This window comes from Chelon labrosus (assembly GCF_963514085.1).
Source record: "Chelon labrosus genome assembly, chromosome: 3".
Taxonomy (NCBI): Eukaryota; Metazoa; Chordata; class Actinopteri; order Mugiliformes; family Mugilidae; genus Chelon; species Chelon labrosus.
In genome coordinates this window covers 1,795,228-1,820,823 of record NC_140339.1, presented here as the reverse complement: position 1 = coordinate 1,820,823, position 25,596 = coordinate 1,795,228, and the positions used below count along the sequence as shown (strand labels likewise).

The window sequence follows — 25,596 nt, the reverse complement described above, 5'->3', positions numbered from 1 at the left end:
TTGAGCTTCCTATGACTTGAAGCTGGAGCGCTGGGCTTTGTTGTTTGTGCTCGGCGCATGAATCTGAGTTTGGCATCATTTTTATTATCCGAGGAAACCAGAAACTCACAGAGAGGGAGTGTTGTTAAAGCCACAGCTGAACTTTTACTTAAATTAAATATTGTTCATGTTTTAGTGTAAGAATATTTATGAATATATACACTTATACACTTACACACGTTTTTGCATCCTTTAGAATTTTCAACAATTCTGCATAAAAATGACTCAAAACATCAACAGATTTCACACAAGTTTCCAGATCTGTAAGTTGCAAAAGTCAGAGCCTCCTTGTCTCCGGTATCTGCTGTGACCTCCTTGTAACTAAATGTTTCTGTTAACTGCTGATCAGTGGTCTACAGCAGCTTGGAGGAATTTTAGCCCATTCCTCAGAACAGAACCACTTCAGTTCTGAGATGTTAAACTGCTTCCTTCAGGTCCTTCCACAACATCTCTGTTGCATTGATGTGTTGTGAAGATCAGGCCATGACAAATTCCTGATTTATTTAAACTAAACAAGGACCTGAACGCCACCTGACTCTCATTACACTGATGGAAACACTTCTGATAAGAAATGAACTTATAATGCGAAGGGTGCACTTCCTTTTGCAACCCGCTGATATGTAATATTGGTTCATTTTCCTGAAAGCGAATACACAAGTCTAATATTTCTATTTCATGAGTTTGACTGGGTTCTCATTGTCTACTTTCAGGAGTTATGTGAAGATCTGCTGATGTTGAATCACTTTTATGCAGAAATGCTGAAAATTCTCAAGGACGTAAAAATACATAAATTAGGCCGGTGAATGGTTCTGTTCACACAGTTATGAGTTTTCATAGCGTTAGTGTTGACATAACTAAAACAGTTTCATATTAGACAAAAACATTCTTAAAAACCCAACATTTTCAATATTCCCTAGTTTATTAGTTTGAGGAAGTCAAATTTAAAGGTCATGCATACACCTCGAATTTATGTGGAAGCAAACTCAGGAAAAGAAACGAGATGGACATCAACATGTGAAAACTATATAGACATGAATCTTAAACTGTAATCAGAAAAGAAGTTTGATAGAGCTAGAATATCTGCAGTACAACAAGGCAGAAGATCAAAACTTCTAGCAGGTAAACGTGAACGTTCCTGGATTTAAAAATTGCTTATGTATTTTACCAGATATACTTTAAACAGGACTGTACATTGTATATGTATTAGAGTAATGCAACAGATGTATGTAAACATATATGGTGTCTTGTTTAAGCTAGGTTGCAGCTCTCATATATGATTGTAGCTGCATTTCTGTAGCAGAAAGACAAACGTTAACAATTCTTTAGTGTATATGTAGTCCAGTTAATGTTCACTCTTTTAACCCGTAGTGTTTCTTCATGTTCACCAGCTGTCTGTCTGTCTGGCTGCCATCTTGTCAGCAGGTAATTGTAAAGTGTGTTCATAAAAAACACATAAAAATAAGTTCTGCAAGTGGCAGGGATAACTCAACACCCTGCAATACGTGCAAGTAATAAAACGTCCTCATAAATGCACCGTGCAAATGCAACACAACCAAACACAGAAACATGATATACTGACACTCACTGGCAGTAGCAGGAATGACAACGTAACGGATGTTTGCACAGGACTCCAAAGAAGAACAAAAAGGCTCGGAATAAACATTTAAATATTATAGATGCAGACATTCTGCAAGTGAATCACGTATGTCGTCAGATTATTTGAACTGAAAAACTAATAAAAGGCCAAAGTCATAGAAGGAATCATGTAATCAGGATGTTAAAACAAAAATAATGTATTTCTACCTCCGCTGATGAGTGGCAAAGGTGTCCCTGGAAACATTTCCATTGTCATCTTTCTGTATTCGCTGCTGTTGTATTTTGTCAAACTACTTTACTTTGTAGTTCATTTGTCTATCTGCATGTTTTTTCTTCAGCTGCAGTGTGTCGTAATTCTGGGCTAAAAAAAAACAAATCAAAGTCGGTGATAATTCTCTGTGGAGTTTCCCCTGTCCACCACCGAACTAGTAGAGCCAAGACAAACTTGCATCTCATCAATTATTTTGCCTGTTTGAAATATTCCATCAATCCAGATTCTTCTGCAGTGTTCCACCTCCCTTTCGTATTTTCCACCAAGAATCCTGAAACAAGATGGCAGGATGTTTTATATTTGTATATTTTTTTATATAATCATAAGATAAAGTGAAACCTCTTTGTGTCACATGTGAATTTTCTTTGTAAATAAAAATATATTTTTACACACATGCTGTTTTTTCTCATTTTCTCTTGTCATCAGGCTCAGTTGATTTTATTTATTTTTTATTCTGACAGCCTAAGCTCCGTTACGTATTGGCTGCTAATCAGTTTGTGTGCAAGACTTCAGGTAATGTATGTGAAGTGTGTGAGTGGAACATAAATGAGATAAATGATAAATCTGTGCAGCTGCAGCAGACCTCTGACATCCTATACGTACAGAGAGTACAAACAACACTGGATCCAACAACTAGCGGCTACGACCTTCTCTCTCTGTATGTAACACCTGTTTGCTGTTGAACTCACAAACAAAACCTACTTCTAAATTAGTGAAATTTTTAAGCTGCAGTGTGATTTAGGGGAACATGTTACGCATAATTACATAGTTTAGGCTTAGAATGAGTCCTTTATTTCTGATAGAGTCCTTTATTTCTACAGATTCCACGACGTTATGTGAGAGGACCTTTCAGCTGTCATATAGGTTCTCTTATGTTCTTGGAGAGGTGAAACAGGGACGTCAGAGTCTCCCTAGTCTCCATCACGAACCTTCACACCCTGGGCTGCATCCACAGAGCCAGCAGCATCGCAAAAGGTACCAGAGCATTCGGGTCCACCCAACCAGACTGTTTAACAGTTTCTTCCCTAGAGCCATCAGACTCTTGAACTCGCCCTTTGCACACATCTTTGCATCTTTTGCACAAATTATGCTGCTAATCAGTCAAATATTTACAACCACTCTAACTCATACTATTAGTCAGCACTGCTCTCTGTTCTGTGTAATGTCTTTTTATAGGTGCACTGTCTGCATTGTATTGCTTGTCTTTGCACTGTTTTTGCTCATTCTTGCATCGTCTGCACAGTTTGTACTGTTTGCACTGTTTTGTGTCGTCCGCATAAGCTTGTGCACTTCATGCTCAGCCCCTTGTATTAATATGTCTTCATGTAGCTCCATGGACCTGGAGGAACGTCCTCTCCTCTCACTATGAACAACTCAACAATAAAGAAATAATGATGTGACTTCACACAATAATTCTCACAACAATGTGCAACACAAACAAGTGCAATAATTCCATGTGACGTGAGGTGACTTATTATGTGTGAATGAGGTTGTTGTGACATGTTAGCGTTTTATATTTTGTACATTTTTATTCTAGTTTTTACGTTTCCTTTACTTTTTTATTTATTCCCGTCCTTCTACGGCAAGGGGGACATTTCATCCCCTTGTACAATGACAATGAAGACATTTGATTCTATTCTACATTCTATTCTAAGTGCTTCACCTGTTATATACGGTTGAAACGACAATAAAAACAACCTCTTAGACCTTTGACCTCTTTGAGATGGCCGCATTCTGCAACGCCACCACTAGATGTCACTAGGACATGACTTTTAAAACCAGAAATAAAGACATGATGCCCACAACCAGCAATCAACAGTAACTCTTAAAATATTTTTGGATGCACTAAACCACTATGTCCATAAAGTTCTATAGTGATGTTTTGGAGCATGTAAACACATATATCAGGCTGAAGAATTACTGTCCGTATCACTGGATGTTTTAAGTTTTAAAAGAAAATGGAAAATTACACAAAATGCAGCTCAGCTAGTAGCAAACACTGGGATAAACTAAAGGATTATTTTATCTTTAACTCATTTTATGATATTTATTTTGATACAGATTGGAGCTTTTGTGTGTTTTTTGGATGTAAAAAGAACAGATACCAACACTCCATCAGTGAAGCTTATTAATGAGCAGATTGCTCAAGATGGACAGAAAAGAGTCTGATCTCAGGTGATGCCAAACTTGCACTAAGATGCTGGACTGCACTTTTTACCTATACCCGCTGATTATGTATTTTTATTTATTATGTAACTGTGCGTTTCTTTTTACTAATTCTGGATGCATGAGTGGAATGTGTTGAATGTGTTGTCTGTGCAGCAGACCCCTCTGCCCAAGGGAGACAAAAAAAGACCTTGATACCAGTGTGAACTGATCAGGTCAGACTGGGTAAAGAGTTTCCCAGACAGGCTGCAGTGGATCAACACTTTCAATGAGAGCAACACTCTGACGTCATCTGTCTTTTAATCTTCCTCAGAGCTCAGTCGGTGCTGGTCTCTGGTCTTTAGGTGACAATCTGCTTTTCTCTGCTTTCAAAGAGCCAGCAGCAAATGAACTAATGCTCAGCAGAAGGTCAGTTAATATTTTTCTTTAACACCTTGTGAAGTGGATTTCTCAGAATCTTGTAGAAACATTGAAGAAAACCTGTTGAGGAGGAGTAGGAGGAGGAGGAGGAGGAGGAGTAGGAGGAGATCTCAGTGTCAATTGGATTTGTCCATCTTAAAATAGCTCACACTGAGCACTCTGTGGTGAGGACAACAACCATGGATTCACACCAGGGGAGCATGAGGGATGAACGATGAATTAGATTCATCATTTGATCTGTTCCCTGCAGCGTTGGGTTTGATTCAAAAAATATGGGTCAAACACAAGGAAGCACAGACACAGACCGGGAAGTGACCCTTGAGGACATTCAGGAACTGTACCGCAAGTTTGCAAGTGAATGTCCGAGTGGGAATCTGCACTTGCACGAGTTCAAGAAGATCTTTGGAATCAGCAGCAGCTCCACGGAAGAAGAATCTGCATACATGGAAAACGTGTTTCGGTCCTTTGATACGAATAAGGTAAAGGTCTGATAGATCACCAGAGAAAGGAATAGAAGTAGTGATCAGAACTGACTTCATTTATTTTATCCTTTGATGAGTAGTTGGCATTTGCCTCAATATTTAATCATGTAGGTCCTGTGACTGGTTAATCCATCCCTCCGTCTCTCTTTTAGGACGGTCATATAGACTTCATGGAATACGTGGCAGCTGTGCACCTGGTACTGCGAGGAAGACTGGAGGATAAACTGAAATGGTCTTTTAAAGTTTATGACCGAGACGGAAACGGCTGCCTGGACAGAAAGGAAGTAAAACACATCGTCAAAGTAGGTGTCCACCTCCATTTCTACCTAAGACGGCGCGATTTATGTGAACTGGTTTTCCCTCCTCGGTCTGCTGCAGGCGTTTGAATCACTTTCTGAGATTTGTAAAAGTATTTGGATGAGTTACTGTAACTCTGTAATGCCATTAAGAGCAGCTCAACATTCAGTGGACTCATTTATAGAGGCAGAATCCAACTGTGAGGTTACACCGTATTTGTTTCTTCCAAAACCAGACACACCGAGTCTTTAATCAAAGAGAAACTGTCTAAAGTTAGCATTCAGTATAGGAAGTCAGCAGTCAGGATCATGGCAGCTAGATATAGATTGTTCAGTGAGGAGAGACTTTATTTAATAATAAGAAGGAAGTGACGACACATCGTCCATATTTATGTACAGTCTATGGTCTTGACAGTAGCTTGAAAAACATGAACAAACAGTCCCTTATTTGACACATGGGAACAAAATGAAAACAGGTTTTCTACCAACTAATAGAAAGGTCTGGCAGGTAGAAGCTGAAGGGGGTGGAATTGGTTAATACAGGAAGACACAAAATAAAAATGAAGACGAAACTTTCTCCCTCTGGTCAGATCATCAACAAGATCAAGAAGCACAATGATCCCGACGCCACCGAGAACATCAACGATATCTGTGACAGAATATTTGAGCTGGTGGACAAAAACAAAGACAGTAAGTTGAACATTAACGTTAACACTGACCCTGACCTTGCAGTAACATGTGTCTAGGGCAAGAAGATCTCAAGCGTCTATCTTTAAATTCCCGTGTTCACGCTGGGGATTAAAATCTCAACATGGGTCCCCAACCAGCACTTGAGATCTAACCTTTGTGTTCACGCTTCAGAAGGAAATGTGCCCGAGACCACCTCCATATGAGGTCTGAGATGAGATCACTCAAATCAGTGCATCCTTGGTGTGTTCATACCTTAATCTGGCCACTTGTGATTGGATTGCCTATGACCTGATGCTAATGCGAGGTCTGAACGGAGCCTTGATGTTACTGAGCGTTTGGTACGTTGAGTGATTAAACAGATTTGAGTTACTTCCCTATTTCTACGTCTACCCAACTACATTTATTTTGCAGCTGAAATTAAAATTAAGATGTTAGTGTTAAGTTCTTGTTAAATACAATTTAAACCAGCTGCACATTGATCTCATCCAGGAAGGTGTTTTCTCCGTCTTCACTGAGTAGTTTTCTTTAATTAATTTTAAAGTTCAACATCAAAATAAACTAAACATTGAACACACTTGAACTGTGGTTCTTAAGATGATTACGACTCCTTTGACGAGTCACCTTAAATTCACCAACAGACTCACGAGCGGTGAGTTAGAAGTCTGCACACAACTTTGACTTCTGGTGTTCACAGAGATACTGAAGATGTTCTTAATACCTGGTTGGCTGAGGTTTCTGTCCTAAACTCTTTCTCCAACTCTTGAGTACTTTCACTTTTAATGCTTCACATAAACTTCCTTGATAATCATTATTTATTTATTTATTTTGTCATTTTGAAATAATACATCTGACTTTTCTAGGTAAGATTTCTTTGGAAGAATTCATCGAGGGGGCTGAAAAGGACCCGTGGCTGTTGAATCAGCTCAAACTGGACATCGGGCCCTGTGAGTGGTTCATTGAACAGCAGGAGAAGAAAACATGAGGAGAATGAAACGCACAGTCAAGATGTGGGAACAGTCTGCCCTGGGGTGATGAGGCCTCTATCTCATTTGCACAGAGAGACATATCCTCTCGCCTCTCTGTATTGTGTTATTGGATTAAGAGTTAGCCTGGAGGTCTGAGAAGATTCTCAGTCATCTAGAAACAGAAGCAACTGGACTGATTCAGTTACATGGTCTCTCTCCCTCTCTAACCAAGTGAGAGGACACATCTACATGTCATTGAGGGATTTTAAAGACGATGCAGAGCAGAGATCTTGCTTTGGAGCTGTGTTTCTTGGAGATCTCTAAACACAGACTGACCGACGCTAAGCATTTCTCCATTTATTTGGTAGCTGTGGGCAATAGGGGTTGTAACGACTAGTCGACTGTTACTGCTGTGCTCTGATGCTTTAAACAGGAAGTCGACTAGACACTGATCATGTAACAGTAACAACATGGACGCCTCCTATGAGATAGGTGAGGAACCCAGTGGGTCGTTGCAGCAAAGTAGCAGCGGTTCATCAAGTGTGTGGAAATACTTCACTAAAGATGGAGTCCTGTCAGTCCTGAAATAGCTAAAGTACTACTGCAACGGATATGAAAAGGCTAACACTAGCAGAGGAACTGTCCAAATCCTCTGGACAGCAGTCAGTTAACAACTTATCCTGTGGCAACAAGGAGAAGGAGGCTGCACATCAGCTATTTGATAAAGTTATTAGACCTTTAGCTGCAGTCAAGGTGAAGGATTTGGAGATATACCGTACTATCAAACGCTATTGATGTGCAGATTTATACAGGCTATGCATATCTGCAGTGCACAGATAAGATCATGTGCTTCTGTTCAGTTCTGTTGTGTTCTATTAGTTGACATTGTTGCTGTGATTGTAGAGCGTGTTTTTTTGTTTTTGTTTCCTGTGATGTCAGTGAATGCATCATGCGAAAGACAGAAGTCACAGTAGAGCTGAGAGTTTGCTGAACGAGAGCCGGAGATTAGATGTTTAAACTGAAGGTGTTTATGGCATTGCTGTGGTCAACGGCCGACAGTAGTTTGTGTTCAAGCTTCAATAATTTTGCAGCCTCCGTAGCTTCTTTTGCGTGAGACGCTACAATATGTTTTCATGTCAAGAATATAGATTGCATATCTATATAAAAAATCCAAAGTCGTTTCACCCCTAGTGGGCAATCTCCAATCATGCAAATAAGAGCATGAATGTGAATACCCATCTGTTGCACTGTTATCTGTTAAACACCAACGGAAGGCTATGGACCAATGAGCAGATTTAGAAACGTTCATTTAATGAAACTATTTGCCGCCATGTGATTGTTTCAGAGATTTAAAGCTTAGGAGGACAAATCAAATACACTATAGCTCAGTCTGGCAGCTCAACAGCTTTTTATTATGTGTTTATTGTTCAACCATGAACTGCAATTTACAAATGAGCTCCAAAGAGCTCAATACATCAAAAGTACTGTATTTAGTGAGGAAAATCCAATGAATCATTTAAGACGAACATTTGTCAAGTTATATTTTTTTCTTTTTAACAGAACAAATGACTGAAGTTGGTATTCAGTATTTAAAATGACAAGAAAACTATATTTTCAGGTGTATAAAAGTCATATATAGGTCACAGAGTGTATTAGTGTTGTCTGTAGTTCTCTTATCACGGTGTGCCCAGTTTTTAAATCCATGTGATGTTCTTCCATGTGCACTGTTACTTTAAAAGTCCCTCTGAATGTGAGCAATAAAGAAAATACCTGCAGGGACACGAGCAGGTCAGGATGGAAGGACTTGTGTGAGTTTAGATCAGATCAGAGTCAAGTCTGTGCACGGGTCATTAACCTCATGGGACCCATGTAAAGATTCAGGCTGACTGACTATTCTTAACCTATAAAGCTCTTTACCTACCAGTGTATATATCCTCTGGCTTTGGCCCGCTCACCTTGACAACCACAAAGAACCGTATTTATGCACGTTATATAAACTGTTTTAAGCTATTAACTCAATTAAACAATATTACTGATCAACTGGTGCAGTTTTGAAGTTCTACACAGTGTGTAAATTGTTTAACTGGTGTGTGTGGTTTGTGAATGGACACCATACTGTCGGGCAAAGAGCCTTAAAGGCTAAGACCAGGATGACAGGCTAAATCCATGCATACAGTTCCCACGGGGTCTCCATAAGGTGAGTGGTGATCTAAAGGTGAAGGTGTTGTGCGCATGCTCACAAAGCTGCTTCTGAGCATTCAGACTGTCCTATATCAGAAATTAACTAAATTAATTAATTAATTAATTAAATTAACCCCTGTGTCCTGTTGGGGATGAAAACAACCACAAGGAATCATTTTTTACTCTCAATTTCACCATAACTTTCACTGTATTGCAGCAATTTATTTATTTTTTTTAACTTTTTTTGTTTGCTTAAATCTGTTAATCAACCTTAGTCATGATAAAAACTGCTAAATATTTAAAAAAGACTGAAAACTGTAACCCTTTAAATGCCAATTTAAAAATTAAAGTCGCTGTTCTGGGGAAAAATACACACAAAATGACCTATTTACAATAAACAAAATCAGCAGAGACAGGAGATTTTTTACCTGTAATCAAAGATTAGTAACATCATTGACCTTTATGTATATATTTAGTTTTTGTGCTGCATCAGATTTTCATTAAAACAAACATGCTGTTCATGGCTGTTTTTGCCCCATTGACTCCCATTATGACCCCATTTTTTGAATCCAGACGTGACACTAAATAACAATGCATTTTACAATCCTGGTGGTTTCCTTTGTTCAGAAGGGCTCAAATCTGGCAATTTTACTATTGACCACCAAATCGTGCCATTTGCCCATTACATAGGCCTGTTGTATAAAAAGCTTAGTTTCTGTATTTGATATATGGAGTTTATGAGCGTATTAGTGTGTGTGGGTGGAGAGACCAGGGTTCAACCTGAAGATAAATAAGGTGTCCTCATTAGTATAGTAAACAGCGTCTCCACCTGTCACACCGGGCCAGTTGCAGCCAATAGGATTAAAGCTCTTCTTGGGACTCCTCCCATTTAATTATTTATTTTACATTCCCTAAAAGGAACAAATATGAGAAGCAAGTATTGAAAACACTTGTGGTAAAAAATGAATAGGTGTAAATATTAACTTAATAGTTTATAACAAATCCATAAATGCTACTTTGAACAGATGCATGTAATTCAGTAGTGTGATTATACTGCAATCATTGCAGATGTACAGGTAAATTTAACCAAACATAGTCAGATATATTCTTATGACACCAAACGATCATGTAGAAAGAATATGTTTATTTTAAGCAGAACAACAGACAGCTGCTACATCTCATGTGATAGCATGGAGGGCAACTGTTCAATGATGAACATACTCAAACTGTAGCCTCCAGCTAAGCCTCTATGTGAGAGTAACCAATGTTTGGACTGTACCAGCCAGCCAAAAGCACATTATGTATATAGCACACAAGTGATAATAATTTTGTCATGGTTTGGTGATTAGTTTTTCTTGGGTTTCTGTTTCCTGTTTTATTTTGTTAAAGGAACCGTATGTAGAATTGTGGCCAAAACTGGCCAAAACTGGTACTGCAATCACTTTCAAAATACTGTAGAACGGTGTATCCCCTCAGCCTCCCCCCTGACTCGAGGTTGCCAGCTAAGCTGCAGGATCCAGCAGGAACGTAGGCTGCTACAAGGAGCTTCCAATGGCAAGTGACGAGTCCTACACAGTAAGTTTTTTTTTCTGTTAATAAAGTTTATGCTTCATGAGAGATGTTTTGCGAAGTAATGACGATTAGTAGATAGGTGGAGGGTGGCGCCTCAGGCATGACAACATGAACATCAGTTGAGGGCTGCAACTTTCACTTTTAAATGACAATATCCTGGCCAGACCACTGTTGTCAGTGATATAAGTATTTGAAATGAACATGATTTCTTCATGTGTAGTGACATATCAGGGCCATTTTATGATTAATTGAAATACATTTCTTACATACGGTTCCTTTAAGTTCTTGGTTTCCTGTCTTGTGTTACTTTCTGTGTTTTCCCCTTTGATTAGTTCATTGATTTCTCCTTGTGTGCTCCTCCCTGATTTGTTTCACCTGTGTCTCCTCATCCCTCTGTCCGCCGTGTGTATATATAGCCCTGCCTTCCTCTTTCTTCTCTGGCAGGTCGTACTTGTCTGTGTTCTTGTCACCCTGCCATGTTCATGTCTCCTAGTGGTTTAGTCTTGTCATGTTTGGAGCACCTTTAGTTTTGCCTTGTTTTTTCATTAAATACATTTTTGTGCCAACTCCTGCCTCAGCCCACTCAACTCGGAGGCGACCTGCTTGTTGTGTGACTGGCCTTTTTGTTTTTTTTGTCAATCTTTTCCTCCAGCTGTTTCTTCATAGCCTCCAGCTCCCTCTGAAAGAATTCTGCCATTGAAAATGCTTCAAAGGACATTCTGATGTTAGACAAAAAAGAGGGGCTTCCCAGGACAACGTCCAAAGAATATTTGTTTTCCCTTTGCCTGGTGTGCACATTGGACCATTTTTCCACTCAGTCAAAGCATTGGTGGTTCCCTTTGATTCTTCAAACAAGACAATTTGATTAGAGCATATCTGTCAAGCAGATTGCTCCATTTTTGCCCTCAACCACCATCGTTCAGTGGTAGAACTTCTTTCCTCTTTCCTCAAATTATTAAAGATTTGTTGACATAACAGAGACACACAGCTCTCCTTTCTTGAAACTGGACAAAAAAAACGTCTGTGTCTTCGTCCTGTGAGCGTGATGGTCAAATCTTTCTGGCAACCCAAGCATTGATGGCAACTATGTTGTTTGCCAGTACTTGACTCATTCACAGATCATCTTCATCTTCATCCACAGATTATTATTGTCAAATTTCAAGCAGTCTGCTTTCATTTGACCCCAGGCGACCGTGGCTACCTACTTAAGAGCTGGCTGTTGTCCCCCCTCACCAACCCTCAGACTGACCAAGAGCAGAAATACCGTGACCTCCATTCTGGTCAGTCGTTGAGGACAATCGGTCTGCTGAAAGGACGGTGGTGCTGCCTGGACAGGACTCAGGGTATTCTGCTGTACACTCCCAAGAAGGTGTGCCACATTGTGATGCTGTGTGATGTCCTCCACAATGTGGCACACCAGCACGCCATACCACTGCCAGAGCAGCATATCCCCCCACCAGACGAACCAGAAGCTGGATCCATGAATGTCCATCCTACCCAGGATGCCACTCAGGCCCAGCAACATTTGATTTCAACCATATAAAAGAGGCAAGGACGCAGCATTCACTTATTCACCAATGTATTTAATGACTCACTGATATTTGTGAGGACGCCTATTAATTAATCTAGGCGATCTAGAAGTCTCCTCTTTAAATCAGATCAAGACTTGAAGTTCTGCACAATTAAGGTCCAGGTCCAGTTCCAGGCTAATTTATAGAACTCAGAACCTTCAACCTGAAATCTCCAGAACAAGAACAGCTCCTTTAAGAGGAACAAACCTTGAAATGAGCAGCTTCTAAGGATGGTCATCAGCTGGAAACCGAGTACAGACAGAAACGTCCAGGATCAGGTCCAGGTTTAGGATCAGGTCCAGCTTCAGGTCCAGGTCCAGGTTACTCTTCTTCATTGCATTGACTGTGAAAGCCTCCAGGTATCTGACGTGTTGTTCTGTGGTTCCAGCGTCTGATTGAGCAGTGGGAAGCTAGCGACCGCTAGCATGCTAATCCTAGCCACTGCTAGCATGAGTCTATGTGTCTTTCTGAAATTAAGGTTTTTCTGGCTGTGGTCCAGGTTCAACTTATGATCCAGGTTCAGGTCCAGGTCCAGGTATCTGATGTGTTGTTCTTTGGTTGCAGCGTCTGTTTGAGCAGCAGGAATCTAGCCACCGCTAGCATGCTAATGGACCCATTATCCAGGACCAGGACCCAGCACAGTACCAGAGTCCAGTCCTGGACCAGGTTTAGAGTTCTTTCAGGGATCATCAGTCTACTGAGTTGAAAACAGGAAGCAGGTTGAAGCAGCAGATGCTTTTTGTTCCATCTGACTGACAGAAGCAGGAACCAGGACCAGGACCAGGAATCTTCCTCAGTTAGAGGAAACCAGAAAATGTCCTGGTTAAAAATGAAAGAGAACAGAGTCACATCATTAAACTTAAACATAAAACATAAAAACATCATTCACTAGAAAAGACCAATGTGAACTGGCTTAGATCGGTGTGAACTGGTTTAGACCGATGTGAACTGACCTTGGGCCTTCCTCCTGTAGTAGATGAACCCGGCCAGAGATAAGATCAGACCCAGGATCAGTCCTGTGGCTCCAATGGCGAGTTTGTTTCTCTCTGACTCAGGCATGGAGGGGTCTGAGGACAGACAGGTAGACAGACAGGTGAGTAGATGGACAGGTAGACAGACAGGTGAGCAGACAGGTGAGTAGACAGACAGGTGAGGAGACAGACAGGTATTTACCCCAGTCAGTAATCAGAGGTTCTTTCAGGCTGGCGTGTTCCACCACACATGAGATCTTCTCTCCAGATCTGTTACAACACAAACACAAACTGGATCAAACTGGGTCTCACTGGACCTGGACCTGAACCTGAACCTGAACCTGAACCTGAACCTGGACATGGACCTGGACCAGGAGCTAGAACTAGACCAGGACCTGGATGTGAAGAGGGACCATGACCATGACCAGGACCAGGACCAGGAGCTAGAACTGGACCAGGACCTGAACCTGAAGAAGGACCAGGACCAGGGCCAGTACCGGGACCAGGACTCACCTGGGCGTGTACTCCAGGTGGGAGTGGGTCTGGTAGTACCAGTCCCCGTCCTGCAGCTCCTCAGTGTTAGTGACATCAGAGGTGACTTCCTGTCCGTCTCTGGTCCAGCTCACTCTGATCTTTTTGGGGTAGAAGTTGTAGACACTGCAGACCAGCATGTCAGGGTGATGACCACCAGGGAGCGTCGTGGAGTAGACGATGACTTCAGGTTTAACTGGAACACATCAGATCAATGATGAGTGACTCCAGACGTGTCAGAGAGGAATGAATATTTATTTGAGCTGTGTTCACATTATAACTAGGGGTGGGACTGAAAAAATAATCTAATTAATTAGAGGCTTTGTGATTAATTAATCTCAATTAATCACATTTTAATCGCATAGCAATATTTGCCCCAAACATTTTTTTATTTAAATGGATTTTTGTGGACGGCTGAATCAAATAATAGACACAGACATGAATACTGTAAACAGTATTGATTTTAAATGGTATAATAATAATAATAATAATAATCTTTGGGTCGCCGACACGTCTTGTCCGTACTCGGACTGGGACTGCTAGCGCTAACAGCTCCGGAGGTTTCTGTGCTCACTGCAACATGCTTTGCATTTAGATGGTACCGTAGGGTTGAAGCGCTTTTCACAAACCCACTTTCATCAAGGTAGTTTTTTTTTTTTTTTTTAAATAAAATGTGCCTTCCATCAGTCCTAACAACGTGCTTTCATCCGATTCCGAGCTCTGACGTGTGCATCAGCGTAATCGGTCTACCAGGAAATCGTACACTGACAAAAGTTCTGCGTTGTTTGGAATGAAAACTGCCATTAAATGCGTTAATTTTTTTTAACGTGTTAATTTTTTGTAATTAATTAGTTGTAATTAACGCATTAAAGTCCCAACCCTAATTATAAGTAATCACATCCTTTAATTCATCCCTTCATTTATAAATGTTATTATAATAATGAGATGGTGTAGTATCAGGGTTTGACCAGCAGGTGGAGACTCTTCAAGAATATTCAGATGATTATTAATTATGAATGCTGATTAATTGTGTGTGTTGGCTAAGTTAAGTAAAGTCACTCATTAGTTAAAGTTCAACATGATCTGAAGACGTTACACAAACATCAACTCACCTGATTTAGTCAGAACAGCCTGGTAGTAAGCACCAATGTGGTTTAGACAGTACCTCTCCTTCTGAGCTTTCCTTCTGCTCAGTATCGAAGGATCATTGTTGAAACGTTCAGCGTTCTTGACACCCACCTCAGTGTATCCGACGTACTTCCCCAAACTGCTGCTGAACCTGATGTACTCCATCTTGTTGTAATACAAAGAGTAGATGTACTCAATGTCGCTCGGTTCAGAGGAGTTAAAGTCACAACGATCCACTGCAAAATTCAAGTATCCATCTGGAAATAAACAGAATCAGACTGAACCTCAGGTCATTGATTATAATAGAAATGATAACAGATGATAGGTGATAGATTGCAGGTTGCAGATTATAGATGATATATTCTATATTATAAATATACTATAGATTATGGATAATATTTTATAGATGATGGGTGAAAGATTATATAGATTGTATATAGCTGGTTGCTGGTACCTGCGGTGTAAACAGTGATGACGAGGAGGCAGATGCTGATGAAGGATAAAGCCATGTTCCTGTTTTGACTTTACAAACACGGACTGAGTCAGACTGAGAGCAGTTCTAAAAACCAGAGGTCACATGACCAGCATCAGCTGTTACCAGGCAGACAACTCTGACTGTGTAAAGCTGTTGATATTTAACATTCATTTAACATCTTTCTCTCTGAGTGTAGAGTGTGTCAAGCAATTATCTGAATCTTTTCAGGTTAATGTTGTGTATATATTAGTGTATTTTTGTGTATGTTTGGGGTTTTTTGGAGTAGTGTGTGTAGCTGGTGGGTTTATTTAAACTAACCAGGAAGTATCAAGGTAGCGTCAGCTTTCCTTTGACAGGTGGAGGAGTGCAGCCTGGCTGTCAGGTTGAAGAACGATAGTGGAGAACGGGATCGTAGTTAAAGTGCCTGTCTAAGTGCCCCCCACCATCAGTGACATTAATCAGACAGCTATCTGGTCTCACAGATGAAAAGATAAGATTTGTCTTATCTTATCTTAGAAGGTTTTATTTGTCACACGCACAGTTATACATAGTACAATGCAAAGTCAAATGTATTTTTCTACAATATAAGTATAAATGTAAACCGAGAAAAATAAAATAAAATATAGACTGTAAACTTAGAGGAGGGGTAGCTTGTATATATACACACTTATAGTATTGAAAACAGCTATGTGAGTAAACTGCAGTGGTATTTAAGTCCAGTTAAGGCTCAGAGTTCAGCAGGCGGATGGCATGTGGATAGAAACTCTTCTTCAGCCTCTCAGTCTTTGTCCTCAGGCATCGGAAACACTGACCTGATGGCAGTAGAGAGAAGAAGAGAGAGTGTCCGGGGTGACTGGGCTGTTTGAGGATCTTCTTGACCCTTAACCTGCAACGTTTGGTGTAAATGTCCTGCAGGTTGGGTCCTATTTAAACCTCAGACTTCCCACCAGTCCCTTAGAACTGAAGAAGCTACTCGGATGAGTGGTGAAACGTCTTCTCTAAATATCGACAAGTCCAGTTGCCTTTATTGAACCTTTGTTGGATAAAGATCAGTCCTACAACAGCGGTGTCGTCAGCAAACTTGATGATGAAAAAGGTCCACTCTGGATGTAAGTCTCCTTCATTGAAGCACATGGTGTCTCACAGTAGACTGATCTTTATGATCCTTAATTAGAAAGAAGAGCTGATCATACCATGATGATGTCATCCACTCCAGCCAATCAGCTGAACTCGTTTCCTTTGATCAGGAAGAAGGTTCCGGCTGCAACACCGAGCAGACCGAGAGTCAGACCAACTCCACAGAACACAGAGGGTCCAATACCGGCCTGGGGGATCTGGTCCTTCACATCTGGAAACAGAGAAGAGACAGAGACACGTCAGGCTCCACATCTGGACACAGAGACGAGGACACTGATAACGTGGTCTTCTTAAATGAAGTTCTCACCCCAGATCCTGGTCAGGGGCTGGGTCAGGGCCACATGTTCCACTGAGCAGCTGTAGATGTCTCCCAGCTGTGGGGTGAAGACCAGTCTGGATATCTGGGTGAAGGATCCTTGCTCTCTGTTGAAGAAGGGAACGTTGATGCTGGACCCTGAGGTCACGTTCTTGTCGTTCTTGGTCCAGGAGACTTTAACAGGAGCAGGATAGTAACCAGTCACATGACAGATGAGGGTGTTGCTGACTCCAACCTCCATGTTGTCTCTGATGTAGATGATGATGTTGGTAGGAGGATCTAACCACAAACACAACCACATCAGTTATCATCAGATTTAAAGATCATGTTCTATTGTTTATTGATTATCTGGATCAGATCAGCTGATGGTTAATAAATGTAATAAATCATCAAGTTAGTGAAAAGCTACGACTCTAATACACTAATACATGTTGGACAATAAATCATTGATCAGATCTAAAGATGACAACGTCACGTAACGTATGAGAGACGAGATCAGAGGAAAAGACAGTTGATTGTTAGCGTGTTAGCATGTTAGCTTGTTAGTCTGTTAGCCTGTTAGGTTGTTCTTCTGCTGCAGGTGTTAGCATCATGTTCACAGTTTGTGTCTCTGAGCATCAACACTTGATCAACCGGATTCAGACCTGATGAGGATCAATAAGTTCTTCCAGACTGAAACACAAATATCACAGACACAGACAAATATCAAGCAGTGGTTAAAAGCAAACCAGTCTTGTAACCATTGACTTTCATCTTCTTAGTAATGTACTATCTTGTGATGTGCTCCTATTGTCATCTATTGTCCCCTCCTATGACTTATCATGTTTTTGTGTTACCTGCCTAGAGACTGTGGATGCAAATTAGCATTGTTGCTATAATCCGGCATATTTACGTCTATTGCTGTCTGAATAGATGTTCATTAATGTGCACTATCCCTATCAAATAAATAAATAAATAAAACAGACAACATGTTCTTCACCTTGTTCCAATGGGATGTCCTTCATGGCTTTACGGAGAGCATTCAGGTTTGATCTGCAGGTCTGTTGATCAGTCACAGCTCGTTCATAACCTCCTGGGATGGTCAAATGACGAATGAAACTGGGCTGAGTCTTGACTCCTCTCTTGTTGATGAAGTCTGCATACCACAGCTGTTCTCCATCCAGAGCGAACATCTTCTCTCCATCAGAGTCTGAACATCCATTGATAGCAATGTCCTGATGAAGAACTGAAGCAGAAAGAAGAGATTAGTGATCAGTTGACTGTCCCTCTGGAAAGTGTCCTCAGTTTAAAGTGACAAACTCACCATCAGCAGAGACACAGAGGACAGAGGAGAGGAAGAGGAGCAGCTTCATCACCTTCATCACCTCCATTTTCTTCCTCAGCAGCTCTCAGAGTCTCCATTCAACTGTCAATCTGAAGTCAACTCTCTCAAAGTGACTACAGCGCCAACTCACACAGCAGCCAATCACAGAGCCGAGCTCCTCTGATGTCACCAGTATCCAGATAGATACTGGCAGAGGAAGAAGACTCACAGCTGATCTATACTGAGAGGCCTTTCAAAATAAAAGATCAACAAGAAATAAATTCATCTGAATCTAATGATAAATGACGTTTGATTCTTCATGTTGATTTAAATATAAATGTGATTAATAAAGTAACTGAGTACTTTTACTCTAGTACTGGACTCCACACAAGGTTGATTCTATGGTCAAATTTGGCTTGGAAATTTTTTGGAAAATCTATCACATATTTTTAAAAATATTTTGGCATGTTTTACTTCTCCACAGTGTGTAGTATCACTTTCTGACAGTGGTTGTAATGAAATTATATGAATATTATTAAATTTTGGTCATTTTGGTTGGGCATTCAGAGGAAACAAAATTACTAATAGAACCCATATTTTCAAATCATTTAATGAAATTTCACAAATAAATATACCCAAATGTTTAATTGTATTTATTTTGAGCATTTAATAGATAAGATAATAGATTCCCATTTTTTAGATGACAAACACCTTTTAACTGTTTTACTGAAGTCTTTTGATGAAGATCTTACATGGCACAATTGTACATTTTCCAATCCCAGAAATGCATTCCAACCATAACTGCATCATTTTCAAAAGTCCTAAATATTACTAGTGTAACTGTGTCATTATTGTGAATTTTATGTAAAAATATGTATTGTCATGGAAATGACATTGCGTGGTGAAAAAGACAATACGTGTTGGAAATGACGTGACACACAACATTGCAAAACAAAGTCAATTTTTATTATCCTTGACACAAAATAATGTCAATTTTGAAACATAACATTATTTAAACTTTAAAAATTAATTCATATTTAATCAGATGGTTAAAAAAAAATGCTCCTTCCCTGCTCTCTGTGTGCTGAAACCTACAAGCAAGTTGCAAAAGTCGAACTGACAGTATGGTGACCAGACTCAAGAGATAGATGTTTCCAAACACACACTTGCCAATGCTTTCCTTTATACTTCAAGATCAAGAGCAGAGCATATTTGTGCTTGATCCAACCTCATGTGCCTCTTTGTAATTGGCTGAGTTTCTGGGAACAGTCAAGAATATTTTCAGGTCGGTACCAAATCATGTCCTCTCTCACTGGCCATGTTTTTTCTTTAGTTCCATCTTTTTTAGTCTTCTCCCTCTCATCAACCTTGGTTTTCCATTCAAACCACCAGGTTTGCCCTCCTGCATGAGAGGTTGGTAGTTCCTTGTCCTTGCAGTCAGGGCACTCCCTGTACACACTCCATCAGATCATCGAGATTGGCACTTTTTATCACTTTGCGATAATGAACTGAATGTTTGCATGTACTTTCCTTAATTGTTGGTTTAAAAATCCAGAAATGTAGCCTTCTGCAAGATTTGCTGTAAGAAACTATTCTCATGGACCCGAGCATCTTTGCATTCTTTTCTTGCTCCTTGCCATTATCTCCTTCTTTCCTGTTGTTATCCTACTGCTGTCGTCACACTCCAGAAATTCAGAAATTTTTTCCTCCACTTTTTTTTGCTCATTTTGTTTCATTACTATTTACAGGTGTACTGGAGTTTGGTGGTCCTTGTCACAGTTGTTTTCATCATCTTAGGTGAGAACCTAAACTACTTATTGGCACAGCAGAGCAGGCTGAATTTATTCAGACACTTACCAGCTATAATTTTAGAGATCACTTGCCAAGCTTTTGCAGTGTGCATATTTTGGTATTTCATTTTCATCTGTGAAATAACTGTGTGGGTTCTCTCCAGGTTCTCCAGCTTCCTCCCACCGTCCAAAGACATGCTGGTTAGGTTCATTGGTGATTCTAAATTGGCCGTAGGTGTGAGTGTCTCTCTGTGTTAGCCCTGTGATAGACTGGAGACCTGTCCAGGGTGGACACCCCCTCTAGACCAATGACAGCTGTGATAGGCTCCAGCCCAGTCTCTGGAGACCTTTGCTCTTGTTTTTGCAACATATTTCCTCCTTAATATTTATATTATATAACTTAAATATCTTTGTTTAGCGTGTGGATGCTACAGCAAAAAGTGACAGAGTGACAACAAGTCAGTCAAATCAGGTCCTCATTAATACTGTCGCAACGAGATTGCGAGCGGCCTGACTCATTGTCACTCTGTCACTTTTTGCTGCCGTGAAGTCTGACGTCAGTCAAGTTTCATTCAATATATTCAAAGTTTCATTCAATATATTCAGAGTTTCATTCAATATTCAAAGATTAATTTCGTGAACGGCATGCCATATGTGTGTATACAGTTGCAATCAAAATTATTCAACCCCCACTGCAAATAAGGTTTATTGGCAAAATGTACAAATTAGTACCTGTTTGCAATAAACAAATCAAGCAAGAGCAACTTAGATAGCTCAACACAACTAATATTACAAGTGGTTTCTCCAAATTCAACACATAAATATCATTTTTAATGACCACTGCATTGTCAAAATTATTCAACCCCTTAATGATAAGCAACTTTAATACTTAGTAGAGCACCCTTTTGCTGTTATGACCTGCTGCAAACGTGATGCATAGCCAGACACCAGCTTCTGGCAGCGTTCCTGGGGAATCTTAGCCCATTCCTCATGGGCAAAGGCCTCCAGTTCACTAATGTTCTTGGGTTTGCGTGCTATAACCGCCTTTTTCAAATCCCACCACAGATTTTCAATGGGGTTCAAGTCAGGCGACTGTGATGGCCACTCTAATATCTTCCAGGACTTCTTCTGAAACCAAGCCTTGGTGGACTTTGAGGTATGCTTGGGATCATTGTCCTGTTGGAAGGTCCAATGACGTCCAAGCTTCAGCTTCCTCACAGACAGCATGACATTTTCTCCCAGGATTTCCTGATACTTGATTGAATCCATCTTGCCCTCTACACGCTGCAGGTTTCCAGTGCCAGAGGAAACAAAACAGCCCCAGAGCATCACTGAACCACCACCATGCTTCACTGTAGGCAGGGTGTTCTTTTCTGCATATGCTTCATTCTTCCTCCTCCAGACATACCGCTGATCCATAGGCCCGAAAAGTTCCAGTTTTGTTTCATCGCTCCACAGAACAGAATCCCAAAACCTTTTTGGCTTTTCAATAAATATAGTGTTGAGCAAATTGGAGCCGACTTTTCTTGTGCCTTTGGCTCAGTAGTGGTGTACGTCTTGGAATTCGGGCATGGAGCCCTTCAACATTTAGTGTGCGCCTTACTGTGGACACTGAAACCTCAGTCCCTGCTGCCACCAAGTCTTGCTGCAGGTCTTTCGCAGTCAGTCGAGGATTTTTAACCACCTGCCTCCTCAGGACTCTGGTAGCAGCCATTGATAACTTCTTCTTTCTGCCACGTCCAGGTAGTGTAGCCACTGTTCCTTTCACTTTAAACTTGCGAACTATGCTTCCAACTGTATCTCTAGGAACATTCAGTGCCCTTGCTATCTTTTTATAACCTTTTCCTTGTTTATGTAAGTCAATAATCTCTTCTCTGAATTTTTTGGACAATTCTCTTGACTTAGCCATATTTCCAACATGCAATACAACATCACCATCAACAGTCTAGGTATTTGAGGTGTTCTAGCTCAAGCACACCTGATGCAAATAATAAAGACCTTGATTGGTTGCATCAGGGGAGCTTCAAATCACACCTGATTTCCAAATATGTACTCTCATGAGGAATTCTATTCAGGGGGTTGAATAATTCTGACACTGCAGTGGTCATTAAAAGAGGTATTTTGTGTTGAATTTGGAGAAACCACTTGTAATATTAGTTGTGTTGAGCTATCTAAGTTGCTCTTGCTTGATTTGTTTATTGCAAACCTTTGCTAATTTGTACATTTTGCAAATAAACCTTATTTGCAGTGGGGGTTGAATAATTTTGATTGCAACTGTATACACTCACCGGCCACTTTATTAGGTACACCTTCCTAGTACCGGGTTGGACCCCCTTTTGCCTTCAGAACTGCTTTAATCCTTCGTGGCATAGATTCAACAAGGTACTGGAAACATTCCTCAGAGAGTTTGGTCCATATTGACATGATAGCAACACGCAGTTGCTGCAGATTTGTCGGCTGCACATCCATGATGCGAATCTTACGCTCCACCACATCCCAAAGGTGCTCTATTGGATTGAGATCTGGTGACTGTGGAGGCCATTTGAGTACAGTGAACTCATTGTCATGTTCAAGAAACCAGTCTGAGATGATTGGCGCTTTATGAAATGGCGCGTTATCCTGCTGGAAGTAGCCATCAGAAGATGGGTACACTGTGGTCATAAAGGGATGGACATGGTCAGCAACAATACTCAGGTAGGCTGTGGCGTTGACACGATGCTCAATTGGTACTAATGGGCCCAAAGTGTGCCAAGAAAATATCCCCCACACCATTACACCACCACCACCAGCCTGAACCGTTGATACAAGGCAGGATGGATCCATGCTTTCATGTTGTTGACGCCAAATTCTGACCCTACCATCCGAATGTCGCAGCAGAAATCGAGACTCATCAGACCAGGCAACGTTTTTCCAATCTTCTATTGTCCAATTTTGGTGAGCCTGTGCGAATTGTAGCCTCAGTTTCCTGTTCTTAGCTGACAGGAGTGGCACCCGGTGTGGTCTTCTGCTGCTGTAGCCCATCCGCCTCAAGGTTCGACGTGTTGTGCGTTCAGAGATGCTCTTCTGCATACCTCGGTTGTAACGAGTGGTTATTTGAGTTACTGTTGCCTTTCTATCAGCTGGAACCAGTCTGGCCATTCTCCTCTGACCTCTGGCATCAACAAGGAATTTGCGCCCACAGAACTGCCGCTCACTGGATATTTTCTCTTTTTCGGACCATTCTCTGTAAACCCTAGAGATGGTTGTGCGTGAAAATCCCAGTAGATCAGCAGTTTCTGAAATACTCAGACCAGCCCGTCTGGCACCAACAACCATGCCACGTTCAAAGTCACTTAAATCACCTTTCTTCCCCATTCTGATGCTCGGTTTGAACTGCAGCAGATCGTCTTGACCATGTCTACATGCCTAAATGCATTGAGTTGCTGCCATGTGATTGGCTGATTAGAAATTTAAGTTAACGAGCAGTTGGACAGATGTACCTAATAAAGTGGCCAGTGAGTGTATACGTATATATGTGTGTATTTGTATGTGTGTAAGTATGTATGTATGTAGAACCGCCACTGCTCCGCATAGTGTGAGAAAATCTCCCTTAGGAATTCAGAGCTGCCAACTCTCACGCTTTCGCCGTGTGACACACGGTTTTGCCTGTTTTCACACGCACTCACGCCACACATCCAATTTCTCACGCTTAAAAAAAAAAAAAAAAAAAAAAAAAAGAAAAAATCCGATCTTGGGCCGAGACTCTTCCGTTCCTTTTCAAACTCCACGACGTTAGATGGCGCTGATGAGCGCCCCTGAACCTTTGCGCTGCGCTACACCTGCAGTGCACCCCTTTACTATCTATGCCTGCACCCCGAAGTAGACAGAAGAAGAGATACAGAGATCACCAAGACCACTACCGTAATTTCCAGACTATAAGGAGCACCTGAATATAAGCCGCACCAGCTAAATTTTGGAGAAACTACAGATCGTGCCATATATAAGCTGCACCCGACTATAAGCCGCTGGTGTTTTAATGTTTAATTACCGTAAGGGTTTCTTCTACCACGGAGGGGATTGTCGGGACAGAAATGACTGTTTGGAAACGCAAAGCGTCCCATTTATTTACATTTGACAAACATCTTTCGATCAATCAAACAAAAAATCAATCGATCAAACTTTCACATCTTTGACAACAAACAGCATTTGTGAAGTGCACAAATAACACAACAGTGCGCTCCTAGCGCACTTCCTGCAGTCATAGTACCGTAGTAGTGCAGTATAACAAAAAACAAAGTTTACAACGCTTGACGAGGCAATAACGTTAAATGGCTAAATTTAATTTGTTTGTAAAAGTGCTTGCCTGTAACACGGCAGCAAAAGTGCAGTAACCCGGCTGCTCAACAAAATAACCAGCATCTTTTTCGAAAACAGCCAACACAGCAGTAAAGGTGCAGTAACACGGCCGTTTACTGTATCAAAATAACCAGCCTACTATACCAGAAAAGTCAGTTCTTAATCCTCGTGTCATCGTCTATGACATGATAGTGCGCCCCTGGTGACCGTTAGCTGTAAAAATCCATCCGCCGTTGTATGAGCCGCAGAGTCCAAAGCAAGTGACAAAAGTAGCGGCTTATAGTCCGGAATTTACGGTACTTTGAGAAGTCTGATAAAGAAGAGAATCTGAGCTGAGACTAGGCCAGTATAACCATGCACACAGATCATAGACAAGGACTTTACCCAGCTTCTGATCTGCATCTGGTACTGATTATGCCTCATTTTAGCTATTTTTGTAATGCATTCATCTGTTTTATTGCTTGAAAAAGTTGTACTGTTTAAGCACTTTATTTGTTGCACTTTATTTGTCTCTGATGGACCATGTGGTGGGAGACTTTGAATGAAGAATAATGTCCCTCCCTAACTAATCTTGTGTCGTTTTTGGCTGAACATAAATCATTAAGTGCTCTTAAGAATACAATTATTCACAACATAGGTTAGGTTTTAGTTAAGAATTAGTTTAATACCATTTTAATTAAAATATCAATCAACCTACCTAAGTCAAATTTTAAACACTGATCTATGAATAAGGCTTTATTGTCATTTAGTTTTCTGGTTGAATGTTCAGCTCAAGTCTACAGACTAAGACCTACAAGTCATGATGCCGAACATGAATCAGAATAAGTTCAGGTATTGCACATCTTTAGCAGACCGCCCAAAAATCCACTAGAATGCTGGAAACCACATCTACTTAATCCAAAATCTCCTGGGGGTGGACCTTCAGCTATGTCTGCTTCACAGAATGTAACCAATATTGTCCATCTCCAGTGGGCTGCCCCTATCAACAGCTTTGGACCTCCCCACAAACCACCAGAATGCAGGGTACAACATGGGTACAACATCAAATTAATTCCAGTTATCTTATATCTGAGCCACCAATTTGTGTGACTGCGTGCACGGCATAATTTTGGTCACCCACGACAAAATCTCACTCCAAGGTTTTTTGAAAAGTTGGCAGGTATGGGAATTACGTATTGAAATCGCCTCGGCCTGCAGGTAATGCATGTATAGTAATGCACCGCGATAACCAAACATGCTACGAGGGGCACGTTGGTGTTTGGGAGTCTTTCTCTCGGGATTTTGCGGGACAGGATTTCTTCGGGGCGGCAGTCAAGTGATCGGGATACGGGAGTATTTTTGTGGGCTCAGCATGGGATGGG

The 25,596-nt window shown here is 40.9% G+C and overlaps 3 protein-coding genes across 3 annotated transcripts; 1 reads left to right on the top strand and 2 right to left on the bottom strand.

Moving 5' to 3' along the window:
- The first annotated feature begins 4,599 nt into the window (after positions 1–4,599).
- On the top strand, positions 4,600–8,487 carry LOC311509389 (guanylyl cyclase-activating protein 2-like). The gene is made up of 4 exons (XM_084574583.1): positions 4,600–4,971; positions 5,127–5,276; positions 5,861–5,960; positions 6,821–8,487. Exons 1-4 carry the CDS (start codon positions 4,765–4,767, stop codon positions 6,940–6,942), a joined length of 579 nt encoding a protein of 192 aa, XP_084430709.1. The 5' UTR covers positions 4,600–4,764; the 3' UTR covers positions 6,943–8,487.
- Positions 8,488–12,174: 3,687 nt separating this feature from the next.
- On the bottom strand, positions 12,175–15,399 carry LOC311485725 (H-2 class II histocompatibility antigen, E-S beta chain-like). Its single transcript, XM_084541316.1, has 6 exons — positions 15,334–15,399; positions 14,864–15,136; positions 13,734–13,947; positions 13,423–13,490; positions 13,203–13,316; positions 12,175–13,068 (listed from the first exon to the last, which is right to left on the bottom strand). The coding sequence occupies exons 1-6, from the start codon at positions 15,386–15,388 to the stop codon at positions 13,043–13,045; spliced, it is 750 nt and encodes a 249-aa protein (XP_084397442.1). The 5' UTR covers positions 15,389–15,399; the 3' UTR covers positions 12,175–13,042.
- Positions 15,400–15,825: 426 nt separating this feature from the next.
- On the bottom strand, positions 15,826–18,335 carry LOC311485726 (H-2 class II histocompatibility antigen, A-U alpha chain-like). Its single transcript, XM_084541317.1, has 4 exons — positions 18,111–18,335; positions 17,787–18,032; positions 16,799–17,086; positions 15,826–16,702 (listed from the first exon to the last, which is right to left on the bottom strand). Exons 1-4 carry the CDS (start codon positions 18,175–18,177, stop codon positions 16,575–16,577), a joined length of 729 nt encoding a protein of 242 aa, XP_084397443.1. The 5' UTR covers positions 18,178–18,335; the 3' UTR covers positions 15,826–16,574.
- Between the last annotated feature and the right edge of the window lie 7,261 nt (positions 18,336–25,596).

What these genes read in the sequence shown, in the direction of transcription:
- LOC311509389 (XM_084574583.1), top strand. Translation starts at nt 4,765, where the DNA reads ATGGGTCAAACACAAGGAAGCACAGACACAGACCGGGAAGTGACCCTT. An exon ending in GGTCCTTTGATACGAATAAG is followed by an intron (nt 4,972 to 5,126) that starts GTAAAGGTCTGA and finishes TCTCTCTTTTAG; the next exon opens with GACGGTCATATAGACTTCAT. An exon ending in AAGTAAAACACATCGTCAAA is followed by an intron (nt 5,277 to 5,860) that starts GTAGGTGTCCAC and finishes CCCTCTGGTCAG; the next exon opens with ATCATCAACAAGATCAAGAA.
- LOC311485725 (XM_084541316.1), bottom strand. Translation starts at nt 15,388, where the DNA reads ATGGCTTTATCCTTCATCAGCATCTGCCTCCTCGTCATCACTGTTTAC. An exon ending in ACCTCTGATTACTGACTGGG is followed by an intron (nt 13,317 to 13,422) that starts GTAAATACCTGT and finishes GTCTGTCCTCAG; the next exon opens with ACCCCTCCATGCCTGAGTCA. An exon ending in CTACAGGAGGAAGGCCCAAG is followed by an intron (nt 13,069 to 13,202) that starts GTCAGTTCACAT and finishes ATTTTTAACCAG; the next exon opens with GACATTTTCTGGTTTCCTCT.
- LOC311485726 (XM_084541317.1), bottom strand. Translation starts at nt 18,177, where the DNA reads ATGGAGGTGATGAAGGTGATGAAGCTGCTCCTCTTCCTCTCCTCTGTC. An exon ending in GGACATCCCATTGGAACAAG is followed by an intron (nt 17,087 to 17,786) that starts GTGAAGAACATG and finishes GTTTGTGGTTAG; the next exon opens with ATCCTCCTACCAACATCATC. An exon ending in GCCCCTGACCAGGATCTGGG is followed by an intron (nt 16,703 to 16,798) that starts GTGAGAACTTCA and finishes CTCTGTTTCCAG; the next exon opens with ATGTGAAGGACCAGATCCCC.